The 22,548-nt window shown below is 46.3% G+C and overlaps 1 protein-coding gene across 1 annotated transcript in view; it reads right to left on the bottom strand.

Moving 5' to 3' along the window:
• CMC1 (C-X9-C motif containing 1) overlaps positions 1-21,242 on the bottom strand; it is a 74,834-nt gene extending 53,592 nt beyond the window's left edge. The window contains exon 1 of the mRNA XM_040432388.1: positions 21,148-21,242. Within this exon, the coding sequence (XP_040288322.1) occupies positions 21,148-21,166 (19 nt within the window). The 5' untranslated portion in view covers positions 21,167-21,242. The remainder of the gene's footprint in view (positions 1-21,147) is intronic.
• Between the last annotated feature and the right edge of the window lie 1,306 nt (positions 21,243-22,548).

Below are 22,548 nucleotides of genomic sequence, written 5' to 3'. Positions count from 1 at the left end.
ACCAAGAGCTCGCTCATTTTGATGAGGATTCTTCTCGAGGAGGAGGAGGAGGAGGAGAAGGTCCTCTTTGAGAAAACTTCCGAAAAAGCTGAGAAAAACTGAGAAAACTTTACTTGGGTAAAGGACATTGACCTCTTCTGCAGAAATTTTTTTTGAGGGTTCCAAAAACCATACAGCATTCCTTTCCTTCTGCGTCCTGCCGTGTGCCTGTACAGCAGTTTACAAATGGGGTGTTTCTGTAATCTACAGAATCAGGATAATAAATATTGAGTTTTATTTGGCTGTTTACCCTTGCTTTGTTACTGGAAAAAATGGATTAAAATGGAAAATCGGCCAAAAAAGTGAAATTCTGAAATTTCATCTCCATTTTCCTTTAATCCTTGTGGAACACCTAAAGGGCTAATAAAGTTTGTAAAATCAGTTTTGAATACCTTGACAGGTGTAGTTTCTAAAATTGGGTCATTGTTGGGTGGTTTCTATTATGTAAGCCTCACAAAGTGACTTCAGACCTCAACTGGTCCTTAAAAAGTGGGTTTTGGAAATTTTCAGAAAAATTTCAAGATTTGCTTCTAAACTTCTAAGCCTTCTGTCACATACACAGGGGGTGGGGAAGTGACCGCTGAGCTCCACCCGCACCCCTGTCCCTGCCTACTTGCCTCGCAAGTCCTAGTGACAATGGACAACTGGTCGACAAGCTCTTAGCTAGGAAAGTGCAGGGAAGACAGACAAGACATGCAACAGAGTAGTCAAACAAGCTGAGTCAAAAACCAAAAGAGCAGTAAGGTACCGGAGGAGCAAGCAGAGGATAGTCAGGAAAAGCCGTAGTCAGAACCAGAAGGAAACACCAAGACCAAGGGATAAGACGGACGGGAAATCAGAAGCCAAGCAGGAACAACAAACCAGGTAAGTATATCGCAGGAAGGACCTCAATAACAGGCAATCTGTGGCCAGCAGATTGCCTGTTTAAATAGGGCGCTAGTGGAGTCATGTGACGTGGCCAGCGTCACATGACTCCTGAGTTCCAATACAACCCATACAGCCGTGCGATCAGCTCGGCACTCAGCCCCAGTGTGGTTCCCAAGGGAACGAGCGACGCCAGGTAGGGGTGGGCGATATGGCCTAAAATCTATATTGCGATATAATTTTAAGCATGTGCGATATGCGATATATATTGCGATATATTGTTTTCTATATGGGGGGGGGAGTGTTTAAACTTTTTTTTTTTTTTTACTTTTTATTTAATAACTATTAGCCTCCTTAAGGGCTAGAACCCTTGTCATATTCACCCTAATAGAGCTCTATTAGGGTGAATAGGACTTTACACTCTCCCTGCTGCCCTGTGCTTTGTGCACACAACAGCAGGGAGCTGACCATGGCAGCCAGCCTTTCATGTGCCCCCCAGCCTCTCATGTGCCCCCAGCCTCTGATCTGCCCCCCCAGCCTCTGATCTGCCCCCCCAGCCTCTGATCTGCCCCCCCCCCGCCTCTGATCTGGCCCCCCCCCGCCTCTGATCTGGCCCCCCCCCAGCCTCTGATCTGGCCCCCCCCCAGCCTCTGATCTGGCCCCCCCCAGCCTCTGATCTGGCCCCCCCCCAGCCTCTGATCGGCCCCCCCCCAGCCTCTGATCGGCCCCCCCCAGCCTCTGATCTGCCCCCCCCAGCCTCTGATCTGCCCCCCCCAGCCTCTGATCTGCCCCCCCCCAGCCTCTGATCTGCCCCCCCCAAGCCTCTGATCTGCCCCCCCCAGCCTCTGATCTGCCCCCCCCAAGCCTCTGATCTGCCCCCCCCAGCCTCTGATCTGCCCCCCCCAGCCTCTGATCTGCCCCCCCCCAGCCTCTGATCTGCCCCCCCCCAGCCTCTGATTTGCCCCCCCAGCCTCTGATCCGCCCCCTCTGGTAACTCAAACCCATCCCCCCTCCCTCCCCAGTATTAATCATTGGTGGCAGTGGCCACAGGGTCCCCCTCTCCCCCCCTATGTGGCAATACCTAATATGTCTACTTTTTCTTATTTAAGTTTTACACAAAATAGCATTTTTGAAACCGAAATAATGATATAGTGTATCCATAGTCTGAGAGCCATAGTTTTTTATTTTTTGACCAATTGTCTTAGGTAAGGACTAATTTTTTGCGGGATGAGGTGACGGTTTGATTGGTACTATTTTGGGGAGTATATGCCTTTTTGATCGCTTGGTGTTGCAATTTTTGTGATTTAAGGTGACAAAAATGGCTTCTTTTTTTACACAGTTTTCATGAAAAAATATTTACGGTAGGGCTGCAACGATTAATCGACGTTATCGATAATATTCGATTAAGTTATCGAATAATCAGCCGATTCGTTGCTATGCGAGCGGTCAGGCGCTATTCCTGCGGGCCCTTAACCTCTTCACGACCGCAATCTGTATATATACGTGATAGCTGCACATGCCCCGTGCAGCTACCACGTGTATAGACGTCAGGCAGCTCTTTAATCCAAGCGCTGCAAAGCGCTTGGATTAAAGCTTCTTCCCCTGCCCTGCTGCTGTCACGGACAGCATACAGTCTAGTAATGCCAGCAAGGGGCCAATCAGAGTGGCCCCTTGCCGGCAATCGATCCGATTGGTTAGTCTGTGCAGACTAACCAATCGGATCGCGGCAGTGTTAAAATCCTGGTTTCAGGCTCTGATCTGCGCTCTGCAGATCAGAGCCTGAAAGCTGATAGTGTTCCTCATGCCCCCCGATCTGTGCCCCTCCAAGCCCTTAGTGCCCCTCTGTGCCCCGACGATCTGTGCCCCTCTCCTGCGCTGATGGCATGCGGTCCGCCCCCTGCATTCATTTTCTAGCCGCCCCTCCTGCCCCAGCCTTCCTCGATATTGTGGGCAGCCTCCCGAACCCCCCCTTTCCAGCGCTGCCACACCCCCCCCCCCCCCCGATCCCCCTGCTGTGTGCGATGGCGGCGGCTCCATTACTGAGCCGCCGCCATCAGCAGAGAGTGTCAGCTCTATGCTGACACTCTCCTGTAACCCCTATAGATGCCGCGGTTGCGGCATCCATGGGGTTAACAGAGGGAGGGAGCTCCCTCTCTCCACCATCGGGGCTGCAGCACTGTGATTGCAGCACCCGATGGTTGCCATGGCAAAGGCGTCCAGTGCTGCCACCTACAGGCAATCTGGAAGTACTATACTTTGGAATGCAAGAGCATTGCAAAGTATAGTACAACTATCAGCCCCACTGGATCTTCAAGATCCAAGAGGGAACTGATAAAAAAAAAGTGAAAATAATAAAAGTAAAAATAAATAAATAAAAATGTAAAATTAGAAAAAAGAAAATTGCCTTTTCCTATAAAAAAAATGAAAAAATAAAATACACATATTAGGTGTCACCGCGTCCGTAACGACCATCTCTATAAATATATCACATGATAGACCCCGTCCGATAAACACCATAAAAATAAAATTAAAAAAACAGTGCCCAAAAAGCTATTTTTGTCACCTTACATCACAAAAAGTGCAACAGCAAGCGATCAAAAAGTCTTATGACCCCCAAAATAGTACCAATCAAACCGTCACCTCGTCCCGCAAAAAATGATACCCTATTTAAGACAATCGCCCAAAAAATTAAAAAGCTATGTCTCTCAGACTATAAAGACACTAAAACATCATTTTTTGGGTTTCAAAAATGCTATTATTGTGTAAAACTTAAATAAATAAGAAAAAGTATACATATTAGGTATTGCCACGTCCGTAACGATCTTCTCTATAAAACTATCACATGACCTAACTCCTGAGATGAACGCTGTAAAAATAAATAAATGAAAATTGTTCCAAAACAGACAATTTTTGGGTCACCTTGCCCCATAAAGTGTAATAATGAATGATCAAAAAATCCTATGTACCCAAAAATGGTACCAATAAAAACCTCAACACTTTCTGCAAAAAACGAGCCCCTGCACAAGACGATCGGCACAAAAATAAAAAACATATGGCGTTCAGAAAACCAATCCAGCACAATCTACCTTCCAAAAACCGTATGGCATTCCTTTCCTTCTGCGCCCTGCCGTGTGCCCGTACAGCAGTTTACGACCACATGTGGGGTGTTTCTGTAAACCGCGGAATCAGGGTAATAAATATTGAGTTTTGTTTGGCTGTTAACTCTCAATGTGTTAAAGAAAAAAAAATTATAAAATGGAAAATCTGCCAAAAAAGTGAAATTTAGAAATTTAATCTCCATTTTCCTTTAATTCTTGTGGAACGCCTAAAGGGTTAACAAAGTTTTTAAAATCAGTTTTGAGTAACTTAAGGGGTGTAGTTTCTACAATGGGGTCATTTATGGGGGTTTCCACTATGTAAGCCCCACAAAGGGACTTCAGACCTGAACTGGTCCTTAAAAAGTGGGTTTTGGAAATTTTCTTAAAAATTGTAAGAATGGCTTCTAAACTTCTAAGCCTTCTAACGTCCTAAAAAAATAAAATGACATTTCCAAAATGATGCAAACATGAAGTAGACATATGGGGAATGTTAAGTAATAAATATTTTATTAGGTATGACTTTCTGTTTTAGAAGCAGAGAAATTGAAATTTGGAAAATTGTGAATTTTTCTAAATTTTTGGTAAATTTGGGATTTTTTCATAAATAAAGGTGAAATATATTGACTCAAATATATGACTATCATGAAGTACAATGTGTCACGAGAAAACAATCTCAGAATGGCGTGGATAAGTAAAAGTGTTCCAAAGCTATTACCACATAAAGTGACGCATGTCAGATTTGTAAATTTTGACCTGGACACTGGGGCATCAATGACCCTTGGTCATGAAAGGGTTAAACTTTAGATCACTGCATCTTTATTACTTTACAATGAAGCTCCAGTAACAGGCAGAGCGGGCGGCGGCGTAACGTCACTTACTCACGTGACGCGCAGGCTCCGCCTGCTTCATTCATAAAGTAGGTGGAGCAGGCGCGTCACGTGAGTAAGTGACGTTACGCCGCCGCCCGCTCTGCCTGTTACTGGAGCTTCATTGTAAGGTAAAAGAAGATGCAGTGATTTAAAGTGAAAGTTACTGCCGGTTAAGGAATACTGCTGTGAGCGGCGGGGCCAGGGCTGCCATGGGGAGGGGGATCTGTGTATGGCACTGTTATGGGAGGGGGATCTGTGGATGACACTGCTATGGGGGAGATCTGTGGATGACACATATAGAATAAGATGCTATATAGTGTCATCCATAGATCCCCCCATAGCATAGTCATCCAAAGATCCCTCTCCCCATAACAGAGCACAGATCCCCCTCCCCATAACAGTGCCATCCACAGATCCCCCCCATAATAGTGTCAGTGCCATCCACAGATCCCCTCCATAACAGTGCCATCCACAGATCCCCTCCATAACAGTGCCATCCACAGATCCCCTCCATAACAGTGCCATCCACAGATCCCCTCCATAACAGTGCCATCCACAGATCCCCTCCATAACAGTGCCATCCACAGATCCCCTCCATAACAGTGCCATCCACAGATCCCCTCCATAACAGTGCCATCCACAGATCCCCCATATAACAGTGCCATCCACAGATCCCCCATATAACAGTGCCATCCACAGATCCCCCATATAACAGTGCCATCCACAGATCCCCCATATAACAGTGCCATCCACAGATCCCCCATAACGGTGCCATCCACAGATCCCCCATAACGGTGCCATCCACAGATCCCCCATAACGGTGCCATCCACAGATCCCCCATAACGGTGCCATTCACAATTTGTTTTAATATGGCCTTTGAACATAATTTTTCAAGTAAAATCATATAAACCCCTTTTTCTGTCATTTTGTTGTGTTTTCCCAATTAATCGATGAAATTATCGACAACTAATCAATTATTCAAATAATCGTTAGCTGCAGCCCTAATTGTTCGCCTGAGGGGTTAGGTCATGTGATATTTTTATAGAGCTGGTTGTTACGGACGTGGCGATACCTAATATGTATACTTTTTTTTTATTTATTTCACTTTAGCACAATAATAGGAGTTTTGAAGCAAAAAAATATCATTTTAGTGTCTCCATTGTCTGAGTGATAGCTTTTTTTGACCGATTCTCTTAGGTAGGGTCTCATTTTTTGCGGGATGAGGTGACGGTCTGACAAAAGTGGCTTGCTCATGGTGATCACGTGGGCATCGGAGCGGTGCACGCGCAATCACCATGACGTACTATTACGTCAAATTGCGGGAATGCAGTGGTTTCCATGACGTAGTAGTACGTCAGGGGTTGGGAAGGGGTTAAAACTGTCTACTGTTCCTGCTATGACCACGTCCTGAGGAAGTCTATTCCACAGATTCACAGTTCTTACAGTAAAGAATCTTTGATGCTTCCGAAGACTGAACTTTTTCTTCTCCAGCTGGAGGCAGTGCCCCCTTGTCTTTTGAGGGCATTTTACCTGGAACAGTTTTTCACCGTATTTTTTGTATGGCCCATTTAAATATTTGTATAGGTTAATCATGTCCCCCTTTAGACGTCTCTTATCAAGACTAAATAAATTGAATTCTTTTAATCTTTCTTCATAACTAACACCCTCCATGCCCCTTATCAGTTTAGTCGCTCTCCTCTGTACTTTTTCCAGCTGTAGTGCGTCCTTTCTATGTACTGGTGCCCAGAACTGGACTGCGTATTCCAGATGAGCCCGCACCAGCGCTTTGTAAAGTGGTAGTATTACATCCCTGCCCCCAGTCCATGCCTCATTTAATGCATGACAATATCCTGGTGGCCTTAGAAGCAGCTGATTGATATTGTATACTGTAATCTATCTACAAGGACACCCAAATCCTTCTCTATAAGTGACTCTCCCAGTGCTACATCACCTAGGACATATGAAGCACAGAGATTATTACTACCAAGATGCATAACTTTACATTTGTCCACATTGAACCTCCTTTGCCAAGTTGATGCCCAATCACTCAATGCGTTCAAGTCATCTTGTAGTTTATGGACATCCTCCATAGACTGCACAGTACTACATAGCTTAGTGTCATCTGCAAAAACAGAAATGGTGCTATTCAGAGGTCACAATAATGCCTGTACAAGCGTACATTGTACATTGACGCCTGTTCAGGCCATCAAACTCCCTGAAAAAGTATGAGCCTTACCAATACATCTTAGACTTTTCCCCCACATTCGTCAGCGCAGGGCGTGCTGTCAATGCCATGGGCCTGAAATGACCAATAGCAAAGCTCCATACAGTAAGGAGCTTTGCTATTGGTTGGTTTGGGCAGGTGCCGGAGCGATACAGCACCGAGCAGCCGGCGGGAGCTGGAAGGAGGAGGGGCTGGCTCCCCAAAGTTTATAGAGGAGAGCGGGCGCGCTGGACAAGGACCCCTGGAAACATGGTAGCGGAGGAGCTGAAGAGGACTCATCAGAGGTGACAGCAGTGTGTGATCATCACAGAACCACATACATCACACACTGCACCACACACTGATGCATGTAGTGTGCAGTAAATGCATGCAGGCTATTATAGCCAAGTGATAAAGTACAGGGTTAATTCCGCTATATTGGACTGGACTTATCACTTGGCTATAATTGCCCGATGGTATTTAGATTAGTAATGGTTCCCTGCATAAATGTCCTCCTCTTAGGCCATGTTCACAATAGCACTATTTATTTCTGTTCTGCTCAGTGAGGCTACTTTCACACCTGCGTTTAGGTGCGGATCCGTCTGGTATCTGCACAGACGGTTCCGCACCTATAATGCAAACGCTTAGATCCGTTCAGAACGGATCCGTTTGCATTACCATGAACAAAAAAAATGATAATGCAAACGGATCCGTTTTGACTTACATTGAAAGTCAATAGGAGGCGGATCCGTTTTCAATTGCACCATATTGTGTCAGTAAAAAACGGATCCGTCCCCATTGACTTACATTGTAAGTCAGGACGGATCCGTTTGGCAAGCAGCGTTTTGGTGTCCGCCTCCAGAGCGGAACTGATGCATTCTGAACGGATCCTTATCCATTCAGAATGCATTGGGGCTAAACTGATCCGTTTTGGGCAGATTGTGAGAGCCTTGAAACGGATCTGACAGGCGGATCCAGAAACGGCAGTGTGTAAGTAGCCTTAGATGAGCAGAGCAACAAAAATAACAGAAGTGCTGGATCGGGCATGTAAGGATGGGTTTATCAGTCACTATGGAGTTCCATTGTAGAAAAGAAAGAAAAAAAAGATAGTTTTTTGAAGAACTCTGCAAGATGGGAAAGGGTAGTAGTGTACCACGTTTTTCCATCCTGCAAAGAACAGCAACAAAAAAAAAAAATGTAGGCCTAAGGCCTCGTGCAAACAGCGGGTCCGCAATATGCAGGCACCAGCTGTGTGCTCCCCGCATCACGGATGCAGATCCATTCACTTAAATGGGTCCGCAATCCGGATCTGTGGAGCGGGATGGGGGAACAGAACCCCACGAAAGCACTACGGAGTGCCTCCGCACCGCAGAAAAATAAAACATGTTTGATTTTTTTTGCTGTGCGGACAGATCACGGACCCATTCAACTTGCAAATTGCGGTCCCCAATGCACAGAACGGCCGCAGGAGGCCTAACTGACAGGGAAGAAGCTGAGCAGACTCTGCCGACTATGATTGGATCCGTTCAGGATCTGACTTTTTACCAAACAAAAAAGTGCTGCATATAAGGCTTTTTTGTCTGGTCTTTTGACAGAATCTGCAGCAGAGGCTCAAAGCGCAGCCTTCAACGCAGATGTGAGCGAGTGCAAGCCTACTTATGTATTTGATTTACTGCAACTTTCGTACTCCTCCTCCTCCTCAGGTAAAAAATACTCCTCAAAAATGGTCAGAGGAGTATTTGTACTCTTTTGGAAAAAATGTAGTGCAGCCCTCCAGATGGCGACCAAAATAGTCGCCAATGCGACTTAGAATTTACAAATGGCGACAGGACTTTATAGTCTTGTCGCCATTTGCGACTACTAGACCCACCGCTGCAACTCTGCAGTTCAATCATAGGAGACAGGATGGTTTACATCAGGAGCCGCTCTCCAGCAATGATCGCCGGAGCGGGGCTCCTCTAGATGTGCTGCAGTATCATCAGCAAGAGCCGAGTCTGGCCGTGACCCCGACTGTGAAAAGGGGTGTGTATTAGTCATGTGACCTTGACCGGACGTCGTTAACCCCTAGTTGGCCGTGTGACAGCATCACCTGCATTCTGCTGCTGTAGCTGTGTGTGTGTGTGTGTGTATATATATATACAGTGGGGGAAATAATTATTTGACCCCTCACTGATTTTGTAAGTTTGTCCAATGACAAAGAAATGAAAAGTCTCAGAACAGTATCATTTCAATGGTAGGTTTATTGTAACAGTGGCAGATAGCACATCAAAAGGAAAATCGAAAAAATAACTTTAAATAAAAGATAGCAACTGATTTGCATTTCATTGAGTGAAATAAGTATTTGAACCCTCTAACAAAAAAAGACTTAATACTTGGTGGAAAAACCCTTGTTTGCAAGCACAGAGGTCAAACGTTTCTTGTAATTGATGACCAAGTTTGCGCACATTTTAGGAGGAATGTTGGTCCACTCCTCTTTGCAGATCATCTCTAAATCCCTAAGGTTTCAAGGCTGTCTCTGTGCAACTCTGAGCTTGAGCTCCCTCCATAGGTTTTCGATTGGATTAAGGTCCGGAGACTGACTAGGCCACTCCATGACCTTAATGTGCTTCTTCTTGAGCCACTCCTTTGTTGCCTTTGCTGTATGTTTTGGGTCATTGTCGTGCTGGAACACCCATCCACGACCCATTTTCAGTTTCCTGGCAGAGGGAAGGAGGTTGTCGCTCAGGATTTCACGATACATGGCTCCGTCCATTTTCCCGTTTATGCGAATAAGTTGTCCTGTGCCCTTAGCAGAAAAACACACCCAAAGCAAAATGTTTCCACCCCCATGCTTGACGGTGGGGACGGTGTTTTGGGGGTCATAGGCAGCATTTTTCTTTCTCCAAACACAGCGAGTTGAGTTAATGCCAAAGAGCTCTATTTTGGTCTCATCAGACCACAGCACCTTCTCCCAGTCACTCTCTGAATCATTCAGGTGTTCATTGGCAAACTTCAGACGGGCCTGCACATGTGCCTTCCTGAGCAGGGGGACCTTGCGAGCCCTGCAGGATTTTAATCCATTGCGGTGTAATGTGTTTCCAATGGTTTTCTTGGTGACTGTGGTCCCTGCTAATTTGAGGTCATTAACTAACTCCTCCCGTGTAGTTCTAGGATGCTTTTTCACCTTTCTCAGAACCATTGACACCCCACGAGGTGAGATCTTGCGTGGAGCCCCAGAGCGAGGTCGATTGATGGTCATTTTGTGCTCCTTCCATTTTCGAACAATCGCACCAACAGTTGTCACCTTCTCTCCCAGCTTCTTGCTAATGGTTTTGTAGCCCATTCCAGCCTTGTGCAGGTCTACAATTTTGTCTCTGACATCCTTGGACAGCTCTTTGGTCTTTCCCATGTTGGAGAGTTTGGAGTCTGCTTGATTGATTGATTCTGTGGACAGGTGTCTTTTATACAGGTGACTAGTTAAGACAGGTGTCCTTAATGAGGGTGACTAATTGAGTAGAAGTGTCTAACCACTCTGTGGGAGCCAGAACTCTTAATGGTTGGTAGGGGTTCAAATACTTATTTCACTCAATGAAATGCAAATCAGTTGCTATCTTTTATTTAAAGTTATTTTTTCGATTTTCCTTTTGATGTGCTATCTGCCACTGTTACAATAAACCTACCATTGAAATGATACTGTTCTGAGACTTTTCATTTCTTTGTCATTGGACAAACTTACAAAATCAGTGAGGGGTCAAATAATTATTTCCCCCACTGTATATATATATATACACACACACACACTGTATATAATTATACAGTGTATTACAGGCTATATATTTATAATATACAGTGTATTACAGGCTATATATCTATATTATACAGCGTATTACAGGCTATATATCTATATTATACAGCGTATTACAGGCTATATATCTTATACAATATTATAGGCTATATATGTATAATATACGGTGTATTGCAGGCTACATGTAATATACAGTATAATTCTATGTATTTAAATTTGGCGACTAACAATTCAATTTGGCGACTAAATTTTTCAGTTCAGGAGCCAATGGCTCCTAGGTATTTATTTTAGTCTGGAGCACTGTAGTGCGACCTCTGATGCTATTAATCCCGTCCTCAATATCATTAATAAATAAAGTTTATAATAAAGGGCCCAGCACTGAACCTTGGGGTACACCACTTATAACCCGGGACCATTCTGAACAGGAATCATTGACCACAACTCTCTGGACACAGGCCTTCAGACAGTTTTCAATCCAATTACAAACTATACTTTCTAAGCCTATAGACCTTACTTTACTTATTAAGCGTCTATGAGGGACAGTATCAAAAGTCTTTGCAAAATCCAGAAACACTACATCCACAGCCGCCCCTCTGTCCAGTCTACTACTCACCTCCTCATAAAAACAAATCAGGTTAGTCTGACAACTTCTGTCCTTGGTAAACCCATGCTGGTTATCACTTATACTATTATTTACAGTCACATACTCCTGTATATAGTCCCTTAAGATTCCTTCAAACATTTTTCCCACAACAGAAATTAAACCAACTGGTCTATAATTACCTGTGCAGTGCTCCAGACTAAAAGAAATACCTAGTAGCCATTGGCTCCTAAACTGAAAAATTTAGGAGCCAAGTTAAATTTTTAGTCGCCAAATCAAAACCGAATCAAAATTTTGGTATCGGGACAACGCTAGGCCGATCAGATTGTTTCGATACCAAAGTTTTGATTCGCTTTCGTCACCATAAAAAAGTATTGCGATACTCAATACTGCGCAAAAATAAAATAAAAAATACCAAAAAAAGCTGCGTGCATTTCGCATTTTATAAAACGTTCGGCCCATAATAGAACAGCCCTATCCTATTTTTTGGGATGACAAGGTGACAAAAAAATGGCGAATTGCATGGTTTTTATTTATTTATTTCTGTTACGGCGCTCACCGCATAAAAGATATTTTTTAATAATTGAAAAGTTTCGACTTTTCTGACGCAGCGCTATGTAATATGTTTATTTATTTATTGTTTATTTATTTTATATGTAAAATTGGGAAAGGAGGATTTAAACTTAATATTTTAGGGTACTTTCACACTAGCGTTGTTCTTTTCCGGCATAGAGTTCCGTCACAGGGGCTCTATACCGGAAAAGAACTGATCAGGCATATCCCCATGCATACTGAATGGAGAGTAATCCGTTCAGGATGCATCTGGATGTCTTCAGTTCAGTGTTTTTGACTGATCAGGCAAAAGATAAAACCACAGCATGCTACGGTTTTATCTCCGGCGAGAAAAACTGAAGACTTGCCTGAATGCCAAAATACCAGAATGCCGGATCCGTCCTTCCGGTCCGCATGACAAGCAGAGAGACGGATTCATTCTTGCAACGCATTTGTGAGATGGATCCGGATGCGTCTCACAAATGCTTTCAGTCACATCCAGATTGGCGAATCTGGCAGGCAGTTCCGACGACGGAATTGCCCGCCGGATCACACTGCCCCAAGTGTGAAAGTAGCCTTAGTGTTTGTGTTATTTTTATTTACTTACTATTAGCCCCCTTAGGGGCTGGAACCCTTGTCCTATTCACCCTTAGGCCCCTTTCACATGGGCGAGATTTCTGCGCGGGTGCAATGCGTGAGGTGAACGCATTGCACCAGAACTGAATCCGGACCCATTTACTTCTATGGGGCTGTGCACATGAGCGGTGATTTTCACGCATCACTTGTGCGTTGCGTGAAAATCGCAGCATGCTCTATATTCTGCGTTTTTCACGCAATGCAGGTCCCATAGAAGTTAATGGAGCTGCGTGAAAATCGCAAGCATCCGCAAGCAAGTGCGGATGCGGTGCGATTTTCACGCATGGTTGCTAAGATAACAGTCTATTCACTGTATTATTTTCACTTATAACATGGTTATAAGGGAAAATAATAGCATTCTTTAATACTAGCATTAATAATAGCATTCTTTAATACTAATGCTTAGTAGAAGGTCAATTGAGGGTTAAAAAAATTAAATAAAATAAAAAAATTAATTAAAAATTAACTCACCTCCTACAATTGATCGCTTAGCTGCCGGTCTCCTGTTCTTTCTTCAGGACCTGTGGTTATCACATAGTACATCCCATGATCCATCACCATGGTAATGGACCATGTGATGAGCTCAGTGACGTCACCACAGGTCCTTTGACAGGTCCTGAAGAAAGAACAGGAGACCGGCAGCTACGCGATCGATTGGAGGAGGTGAGTTAATTTATTTTTATTTTTTTAACCCTCATTGGCACTGCGCCACCAATGTTTATTATACTGGGGCATTGGGAGGGGGGGGGGGGGGCGCACTGCGCCACCAATGTTTATTATACTGGGGTGTTGGGGGGGCGCACTGCGCCACCAATGAAGATAACTGACCTGTTAATACAAATACAAGAGGCGGGTGCCGGAATCAAATAGCCGGCACCTGACCTCTATGACAGGGAGCTGCGATCTGCTGCAGTTAACCCCTCAGGTACCGCACCTGAAGGGTTAACTGCAGCGGATCGCAGCTCCCTGTCATAGAGGTCGGGTGCCGGCTATTTGATTCCGGCACCCGCCTCTTGTATTTGTATTAACAGGTCATTTATCTTCATTGGCGGCGCAATGGCCACAGCCCCTCCCCTCCTGCTCCCGTCTCTCTTCTAATGGGCGGCGGCAGCACAGGGGGAGGGAGAGACTCCTCCTCCACTGCGCTGCTGTGAAGAACATCGGCGGTGGGTAAGAGTACTATCAGCTCCTGTGCCCCGCCACTGTATTCAACTGCAGAGCTGCGGCGGCGGGTCTAGTCCTGTCACCATTTGTAAATTCTAAGTCGCATTGGCGACTATTTTGGTCGCCATCTAGAGCCCTGCTGTGGAGGACATAGATCATTTTTTGAATATGGGCACTATGTTTGCCTTGCGCCAATCACTTGGCACTGTACCAGTACCTAGAGAATCTTAAAAAATTATAAACAGGGGCACAGCAATGACTGAACTGAGCTCTTTAAGCACTCTTGGGTGTAATCCATCTGGACCCAGAGCCTTGTTCACTTTTACCCTATTTAACTTAGCTTGGACCATATCTACAGTTAGCCAAGTGAGTATATTACTGGATGTACTAACAACCCCAGCACCTCAGCTCCTTTCTCTATATATATATATATATATATATATATATATACTGTGGCAATGTGAACATTAAGGTGTTGTTTCCCCAGGTTCCAGTCCGGGACTTAGGGCATGCTCATGTCCAGGGATGCTATTTAATCCTGCTAATGGATCCTGGGTGGGTCTCACTCTGGAGAGTGTGCAGACAGAGGCCTGGTGAGGCTCTGTCAGTGTGGTCTCAGCTAGGCAAGGCTGAGGGGCCACGAGGCTATGCAATAGCCTGGACTTTGGGGGACTCAGCGACACCCAAGAACAAGCATTGAAAGGTCAGAGTCAGGAGGACTGCTAGACCACAACCCCCTCCAAAGGTACTGCATTTGTTACAGCCTGAGGGCTGGTGGACTGTATGTCTGGGGTAAGCCGCACCTGGTTCCATGTGTGAACGCTATCGTATAGCCGAGTTAGGGATACGATGTTTATTATGTTTAGGTAGAGCCCAGACGGGCAGGCTTTTGTTTTATGCCATGTTGTGTATGAAGAGTGTAAAATAAATTGCACTGTTTGGACCTGAAACCCAGTGGTTATGAAGATCCTTGTGAGAATGACCCCCGAATAAGAGGCGATCCCTTACATATGGTGGAGGATGCGGGCAATAACAGCAGGTTGCTAGGGGCAACGACCTGACGGAAAAGAGCAGGTGCTGCTGAATGTTGCCAAGGAATTGCTGTGTTTCTGTGCAGTGACTTAAAGGGCCGGAAGCCTGCTTGTTCGCTGGAGCTGGAGCAGGTGCTGCTGGAAAACTGCTGGTTAATCTGGACTTTATTTTTCTGAGGTGTAAGGTGTGCAGGGATTTAAAGGGCACAGTAAAAGAAACTGACCTGTGAAAATGGCTGCCAAATGGTGGAGCGTGTGGGAAAAGTCCTGTGAGATGGTGATCGGGGGGATCCCGCTGCTGGTTGTACTAGACTCCCGCCAACAAGTGTCTCAGGTCCTGCCCGTAATTCTGGACTTTCTGGAGAGAGGGCCAGAGACAGATGTCACCGTGTCTCTGACCTTTATAACAGACTATGGCCCTGTGCAGTGGGAGCTCTTAAAATGTGAGACCCTGGAAGTGGAGTTTGTGCTTGGTAAAGACTTCCCATTATTTTGGCAGCTGTGGAGAGGAGAAAATGCTACAAATTGTGTACCTGGAGAATCCGATGAACAGCAGATATGTGCCGTTGCCAAGGGCAACCGTCGGGAAGACAAAGAGGTGGAGAGCGGTGCGGTTCTCAGGAGTGCATATCTTCCCTGCGACTGTGTCCGGAGTCCTGGAGAGGAAGTGCGGAGGTGCAGTAAAGCTGTTGCTAGGAGCAACCACAACCTTGATGAGTCCGCGGGAGAGAATGGCACTGCTTTACCAGAATGGTGGATTACAAAGGGTAAGACTGTTCCTGTTATTAACTATGTGGCAGACCCAGTGACAGTGAGCCGGCGGCAGGGGATACCTGCTGGGCCGGTAGGTAATAAGTCACACAGAGAAAAAACTGTGTCTGAACAGGCGGATAAGCCTGCTGTGATTGCTCCCTCGCAGAAACCTGCAGGGGAGAAGGTTTCTGGGTCACCCAAAGAGCTGGTGATCAAAGCTAGATTTGGGGTGGTGAAAGTCAGAGATCCCATGCTAGCCCAGGTAAGAGGTAGCATGATGGCCGCCCCAGAGACTGGTAGAGTGTTACATGTTCGGGACAATTATGTGAATAATACGGACTCTCAGGTGGTTCTCACTGAGAGTGAACCTGATGTTACAAATACGCTCATACATGAGGAAATGGTGGGCCGTAATTTCCCCTTATGCTTGGAGGTTTTAAGTAATGGAGACATTTCTGCAGAGAGTGACAAAACTCCTGCAGAACCTGTACCTGTCCCTTTAAATGATAATGTGAAGGAGCTGCACATTGAGAACAAGGGTGCAGATAAGGTGCAAAGTGATGGTACCATGTTTGACGAAATGCATAATGGAAATGTGATGTCATGTGAAATATGTGATAATAATGACAGGCCTTTTCCTTTGCAGGCTGTGATTGGGGAAAAAGCTAACCCTGTTGGTAAACATGTTTCTGATATAAAAGTGTTGATAAATGTTGAAGAAACACCCCTAGGAGACCCCATTGTAGACAATGTGGCGGGGCTAGAGGGTGTACCACACGTACCAGAGGTGGATGTGCAGTCTCCACAGGTTTCTATGATTAATAAAATGTCCCAGGTGGGGATTGACTCATGGGTGCCCCTAGAGGTCAGGGTTAATAATGACACAAACAGTATAAGTGGCGTATGTGCCGTGACAGTTAGCAACTTTGAGAGTGAGGCTACCATGTCAGACCCAGCAAAACTAAAGTGGTTACTAGTAGCGAGTCTAGCGACCAGATGACAGTTATATCTGACGAGACGAGAGTTCAGTCGGGTGACAGCCTAGTGTCTGAAGCTCATATCCTGACAGTTGTAGATGACCTGACAGGACAGTACAGCTACAAACTTGAAGATGTTTTCTCTCGCTCTGCACAGTCCCTAGATACACTAGAAATGGCGCTAGCGGTTCTAGCAGAGCAACTGCAGGAGTCTCCAGAGGAGTCACAGAAAGAGATGAATGAACTGAAGGAACTAGAGTCACTAATAGAAGCGGAAATTCTCCAACTTCAAGAGGAACTTGCAGCTTCTGAGCGATCAAGACTTCATGCAGAGCAGGAAAGAGATGAGTTGGCTGATGAGGTTCTAGACAGCGCCTCAGAAAAATCTGCTCTCTTGGAGGAGAAAAGTCATTTGGAAGCCAGGATGGCTCAACTTGATCAAGAGTTGCGTGTTCGGATGGTAGACCTGGACCACCAGAAACAAATTGTGTCTAAATTGGAGAAGAAACATAAGATGTTGGACAAGCTCCTGGCTGAAGAGAAAACCACCTCGGCCAGATATGCCGAAGAACGTGACCAAGCGGAGACTGATGCTCGAGAGAAGGCGACCAAGGCCCTCTCCTTGGCTAGAGCCCTTGAAGAAGTGCTTGAGGAGCGAAATGAATTAGAGAGGCTGAACAAGCAACTCAGAGCAGAGATGGAAGCTCTCATGAGCTCAAAAGATGCCATCTATGAGTTGGAGAAGCCTAAGCGTGCTGCTGCACAGCAGGTGGAAGAAAATGAGAAACTGGAAGAGGAAGATCCTCTGGAAGGTGCCAAGAAGTCAGAGCCTGGTAAAAGTGGGTCTGGAGATGGTGGTGCCGGGGTGCTGGCCAAGGCAGAGAAGGTGGAAAAGGTATCGGCTGAACCAGTTGATGGGGCTGATGTGCATGCAGAGGCCAAGAGTCTCATGACAGTGTGTAACCAGGACCAGGTTGCAAAAGACGTCCCCTCTGCCTACAAGGTCTTCCAAGTAGCCAGCAGCCTGCTGGGGAAGAGATATGAGGAGATGGACGACCAGTTTGCAGATCCGGGCTATTACGATGGGCTGTCTCTCCTGACTCCTCCCCAAAAGGAGTCCAGTATCTTGGGTGAGCCTCTGGAGAAAACGCCAGAAGACAAGGAGTATGCTGAAGACCCCAGTGCCTCCAACCTTGATGCGAAAGGGAAGGAGGAATTAAGAAAGCAAGGATATGATGCCATGTCCCTGAATGGTGAGAAGGCTAATAAAGTAAAGGAGGACACCAAAGAGACCAAGGCCAAGGAAGCTAAGGCCGAGCTCTTGAAGTGGGAGAAATCCTTGGATGTTCCAGAGATCAAGGGTAAAGCCGAAGTGGGGAGAGGCAGTGAAGAGGCAGAAGACCCTGAAACTGAGGCACCATCTGAGGAAACCACTGCTGGAAAAGAAGCGAGCGGGGGCAAGCCAGCTCTGCTGACGGAGCTTCGCAAAGACAAGAAGAAAAGGCCTAAGCGTCTGCAAGAGCCAGCGAAGTCAAACAGAGAGTCGGTCGTTTGCATAAAAATATATTCTGAAGGGAGTTCCAGAAGCCGAGATCGAAATTCTAAGAGTAAAGGAAAAAGAAATGTACGATCTACTGTTAAAATAAAGAGACAAAAAGAGGCGAGTCATAAGAAGCGTGCTCGGCTGAAGCAGCTGTGTAAGTCAAAGAGCGAGAAAGATAAAAAAATAAAAAGAGAGGGTCTGCCTGTCACATGGACATGGGAACATTGTAGACAATGTCTCTTGGGCAAGATGTCAGTGTGGGTAACAAACCAAGCACTGATGGCATGGGTCTGGCAAAATAAAGGGAAGCCTCTGACCCTGACCACATCTTCCAGGGGGAAGGTTGAGCCAGGCGATGGCAAGAAAATGTGGCATATGTGGCAATGTGAACATTAAGGTGTTGTTTCCCCAGGTTCCAGTCCGGGACTTAGGGCATGCTCATGTCCAGGGATGCTATTTAATCCTGCTAATGGATCCTGGGTGGGTCTCACTCTGGAGAGTGTGCAGACAGAGGCCTGGTGAGGCTCTGTCAGTGTGGTCTCAGCTAGGCAAGGCTGAGGGGCCACGAGGCTATGCAATAGCCTGGACTTTGGGGGACTCAGCGACACCCAAGAACAAGCATTGAAAGGTCAGAGTCAGGAGGACTGCTAGACCACAACCCCCTCCAAAGGTACTGCATTTGTTACAGCCTGAGGGCTGGTGGACTGTATGTCTGGGGTAAGCCGCACCTGGTTCCATGTGTGAACGCTATCGTATAGCCGAGTTAGGGATACGATGTTTATTATGTTTAGGTAGAGCCCAGACGGGCAGGCTTTTGTTTTATGCCATGTTGTGTATGAAGAGTGTAAAATAAATTGCACTGTTTGGACCTGAAACCCAGTGGTTATGAAGATCCTTGTGAGAATGACCCCCGAATAAGAGGCGATCCCTTACAATACATACACAGAGTTTAAAAAAAACATTTAGTAACTCTGCCTTTTCCTTATCTTCAGTGACTACCCCCCCCCCCCATTACCATTATTTAGGGAACCTTTGCTCCTTTTTACAGATTTCGTTAAGCCCTTTGTAAACTTCAAACACTACAGCTGACCCCTCAGATTTGTATTTTTTAAATGCCCTTTTTTTTGTCATTTATTGCCCTTTTTACAGTAGCTTTAGGCCATGGGGGGATTCATTTTAGCTGTTTATACTTGTTACGTAAAGGAATACATTTTTAGTGCAATTACTCAATGTGGATTTGAAGCTCTCCTATTTATCCTCTGTATTATTATGTGACAGTAGCTGCTCCCAGTCTATGCCCTGAAATGCTGCCCTCAACCCAGGAAAATTAGCTTTTTTTTAAATTCAGTGTTTTTGCTTCTTATATTCTAGGGGGAATATAATTATATTGTGGTCACTATATGTTCTGTAAGAAGCTGTGGCAGTTACAGGGAGAGAGCTGCAGCAGAAAGGACGCACCCCTGAGCTGCCAGGCTGAAGATCATCTAGCAGATCAATTGCAGCAATGAATGGGCAGATCTCTGGATCCATGTGAGGTACAGGGTTGGTTGTAGCTTTGTTAGGCCTCTTTCACACGAGCGTGGCGGATTAGATCCGGATGCGTTCAGTGAAACTCGCACCATTTTGCAAGCAAGTTCAGTCAGTTTTGTCTGCGATTGCGTTCAGTTGCTCAGTTTTTTCCGCATGGGTGCAATGCGTTTTAGGCTGCGTTCACACGGGTGAGATTTCCGCGCGGGTGCAATGCGGTAGGTGAACGTATTGCACCCGCACTGAATCCCGACCCATTCATTTCAGTGGGGCTATTCAGATGAGCGGTGATTTTCACGCATCACTTGTGCGTTGTGTGAAAATCGCAGCATGCTCTATATTCTGCGTTTTTCAAGCAACGCAGGCCCCATAGAAGTGAATGGGGTTGCATGAAAATCGCAAGCATCCGCAAGCAAGTGCGGGTGCAGTGCGATTTTCACGCATGGTTGCTAGGTGACAGTCTATTCACTGTATTATTTTCCCTTATAACATGGTTATAAGGGAAAATAATAGCATTCTGAAAACAGAATGCTTAGTAGGTGATCAATTGAGGGTTAAAAAAATAATAATAATTAACTCACCTTCTCCTCTTGATCGCGTAGTTACCGGTCTCTTCTTTACTTCTTTAATGATGAGCTGTGGGCTAAAGGACCTGTGGTGACGTCAGATCACATGCTCCAATCACATGGTCCATCACCACGGTGTACATGAAGCCTAATAACGGGTCTGTCAGGTTTCCTTTACTGGATACATTTATGCAATATGTTATACGAATCGCCAAAAGACAATAAAAACTGGATGTAAAAGACACAAGTGTGAACAGAGTCTTAGGCCTCGTGCACACAGTCGTTGCCTGGCCATGCCATATTGCAGCCTCCAGGTCCGCAATATACGGGCACCGGCCGTGTGCACACTGTATCACGGATGAGGACCCATTCATTTGATCGGAAGCCAATGAAGCACTACGGAGGGTTTTCTGTCTATGCCTCCGCACCGCAAAAAAGTAGTGCATGCACTCCTTTTTGCGGTGAGGACAGTTGGATGCAGATTGCGGACTCCATTCATGTAGGGTCAGCGTCACGCAATCAGTGCCCGTTTTTTTGCAGGCAGCAATTTGCGGTCCGCCGCACGGCCAAGACTGGCACGCGGTCCTACTGGCTACTCCATTCCCTCCTGGTTTTGGGGTTTTTGAAGGCAAGGAATGCAGTCTACACCGGAACCGCCAAGGAAACCGGACACTTCCCAGTACAATAATGGGAGCTGTCAGAAAGTGATCAGTCAGATCTCTACCTGGAGTTAACCCGCTATGTACCAGTCACAACACCGGCTGAAGACTGAGGTTTCTACTACACGTCAGTCTTCTGTAGTACTGCAAATGACATAGCTCTTCCATCCTCATGGAAACTGTGACAAGGACAGGCTGTAGATATGAACCGTACACTGGGCAGACAGCACAGCCCGGCAGTCTGTATGACTAATAACGTGCGAGAGCTGTCAGCGCTTACCCGCTGTGCCAGGGTCCATGGTATAGAAGGCAGAGCAGCGTAGTGGCCGCCATGTGACCTTCCTAGGGTCGCGATGCCCCGCCCCGCGTTCTGTCATGGACTTCCGGGTAATACAGAATGGGCGGGGCGGAGGCGGATGAGTCATGAGTACAGTCAGTGCGCCGTACCGTGTGTACAGCACCTCCAATGTCTGCACTCACTGCTATAGGAGAGCCGCCATTATGTACCAGGCACTAGATGCTCATGACATTAAACCAGCTATATTCAGTCTGCAACTGCATGGCGGCCAAAGATGCCCCAGAACCTTGTGCCAGGAGCTCAGTCCCCATTACTATGTGTTACCCAACAAATCCCAATAATATCCTTCACTCCACAGATGTTTGATGACAGTGTGCCAGCTCTCCTAACCGTATGCAAGCCAAAGAATGCCCCATTACACTGTGCCAACAACAGTGTCCTGATCACAGGGTGGCAGACAGATGCCCTGTAACCGTGTATCCCTCACAGATGTCCTTCTAAACAGTGTTGCCGCCTTCAGTACCCCTGGTAACAGGCAAAACTGCCCCACCTGCGCCAGGTGCTAAATCCCCATAATAATGTGTTATCGGATAAATCCCCAACTGCAGGTGCCCTGTAACAGTATGCCAGCTACAGAAGCAGATGGAATGCCAGCCAAATGTGCGCAAAGTCAGCTACAGAGTCCCCATAACAGTGTGCCACCCAACAAATCCCTGTCATGGTGTGTCAGCCACAAATGTTCCATGACAGCGTGCTAACTAGAGGTGTCCTGTAACACTATGCCAGTCACAGATGCCCGTTACATAGCACCAGTGGCAGACACAGGTGCCCTGTAACAAAGTGTCAGTCAAAGCTGTCTTCTAAAAAGTGTGCCCCATAACAATGTGCCAGGTACAAAGGTCCCCAGAACAGAGTGCCAGCCACCATACAGGGAGCCAAGCATAAGCGCGAAGGCAACATGTGTGGCAGACACCATGCCCCTAGCATCAGAAGCTGTTACTAGCGCCAGCAATCAGGGCCCCCATAACAGTGTTGTATCCACAGTTTCCTCATAACGTTAGGGTATGCCCGCTAGGATATGCCCCCACCGCTGGGACCCACACCTATATCGAGAACGGAGTGGGCCAAAGTGGTGGCTGCAGGACCCCGGTCCGGCCACTATAGAAGTGAATGGGAGCGCATGACCGCTCCTATTCACTTCTAGGAGCCAATGGAAATAGCTCAGCCAGCGCTTGGCTATTTTTGGCGGCCCAGTAGAAATGAATGGAGGGCAGTTGTGCTTGCGCAGTATGCCCTCCACCACTTTCGGGGCTCCATTTAGGAGATAGGTGTGGGTCCCAGTGGTAGAACCTGCACCTATCAGACAATGGGGGCATATCCTAG

This window comes from Bufo bufo, chromosome 5 (assembly GCF_905171765.1).
Source record: "Bufo bufo chromosome 5, aBufBuf1.1, whole genome shotgun sequence".
In the NCBI taxonomy this organism is placed as follows: domain Eukaryota; kingdom Metazoa; phylum Chordata; class Amphibia; order Anura; family Bufonidae; genus Bufo; species Bufo bufo.
This window is presented reverse-complemented; position numbering and strand designations above follow the sequence as displayed.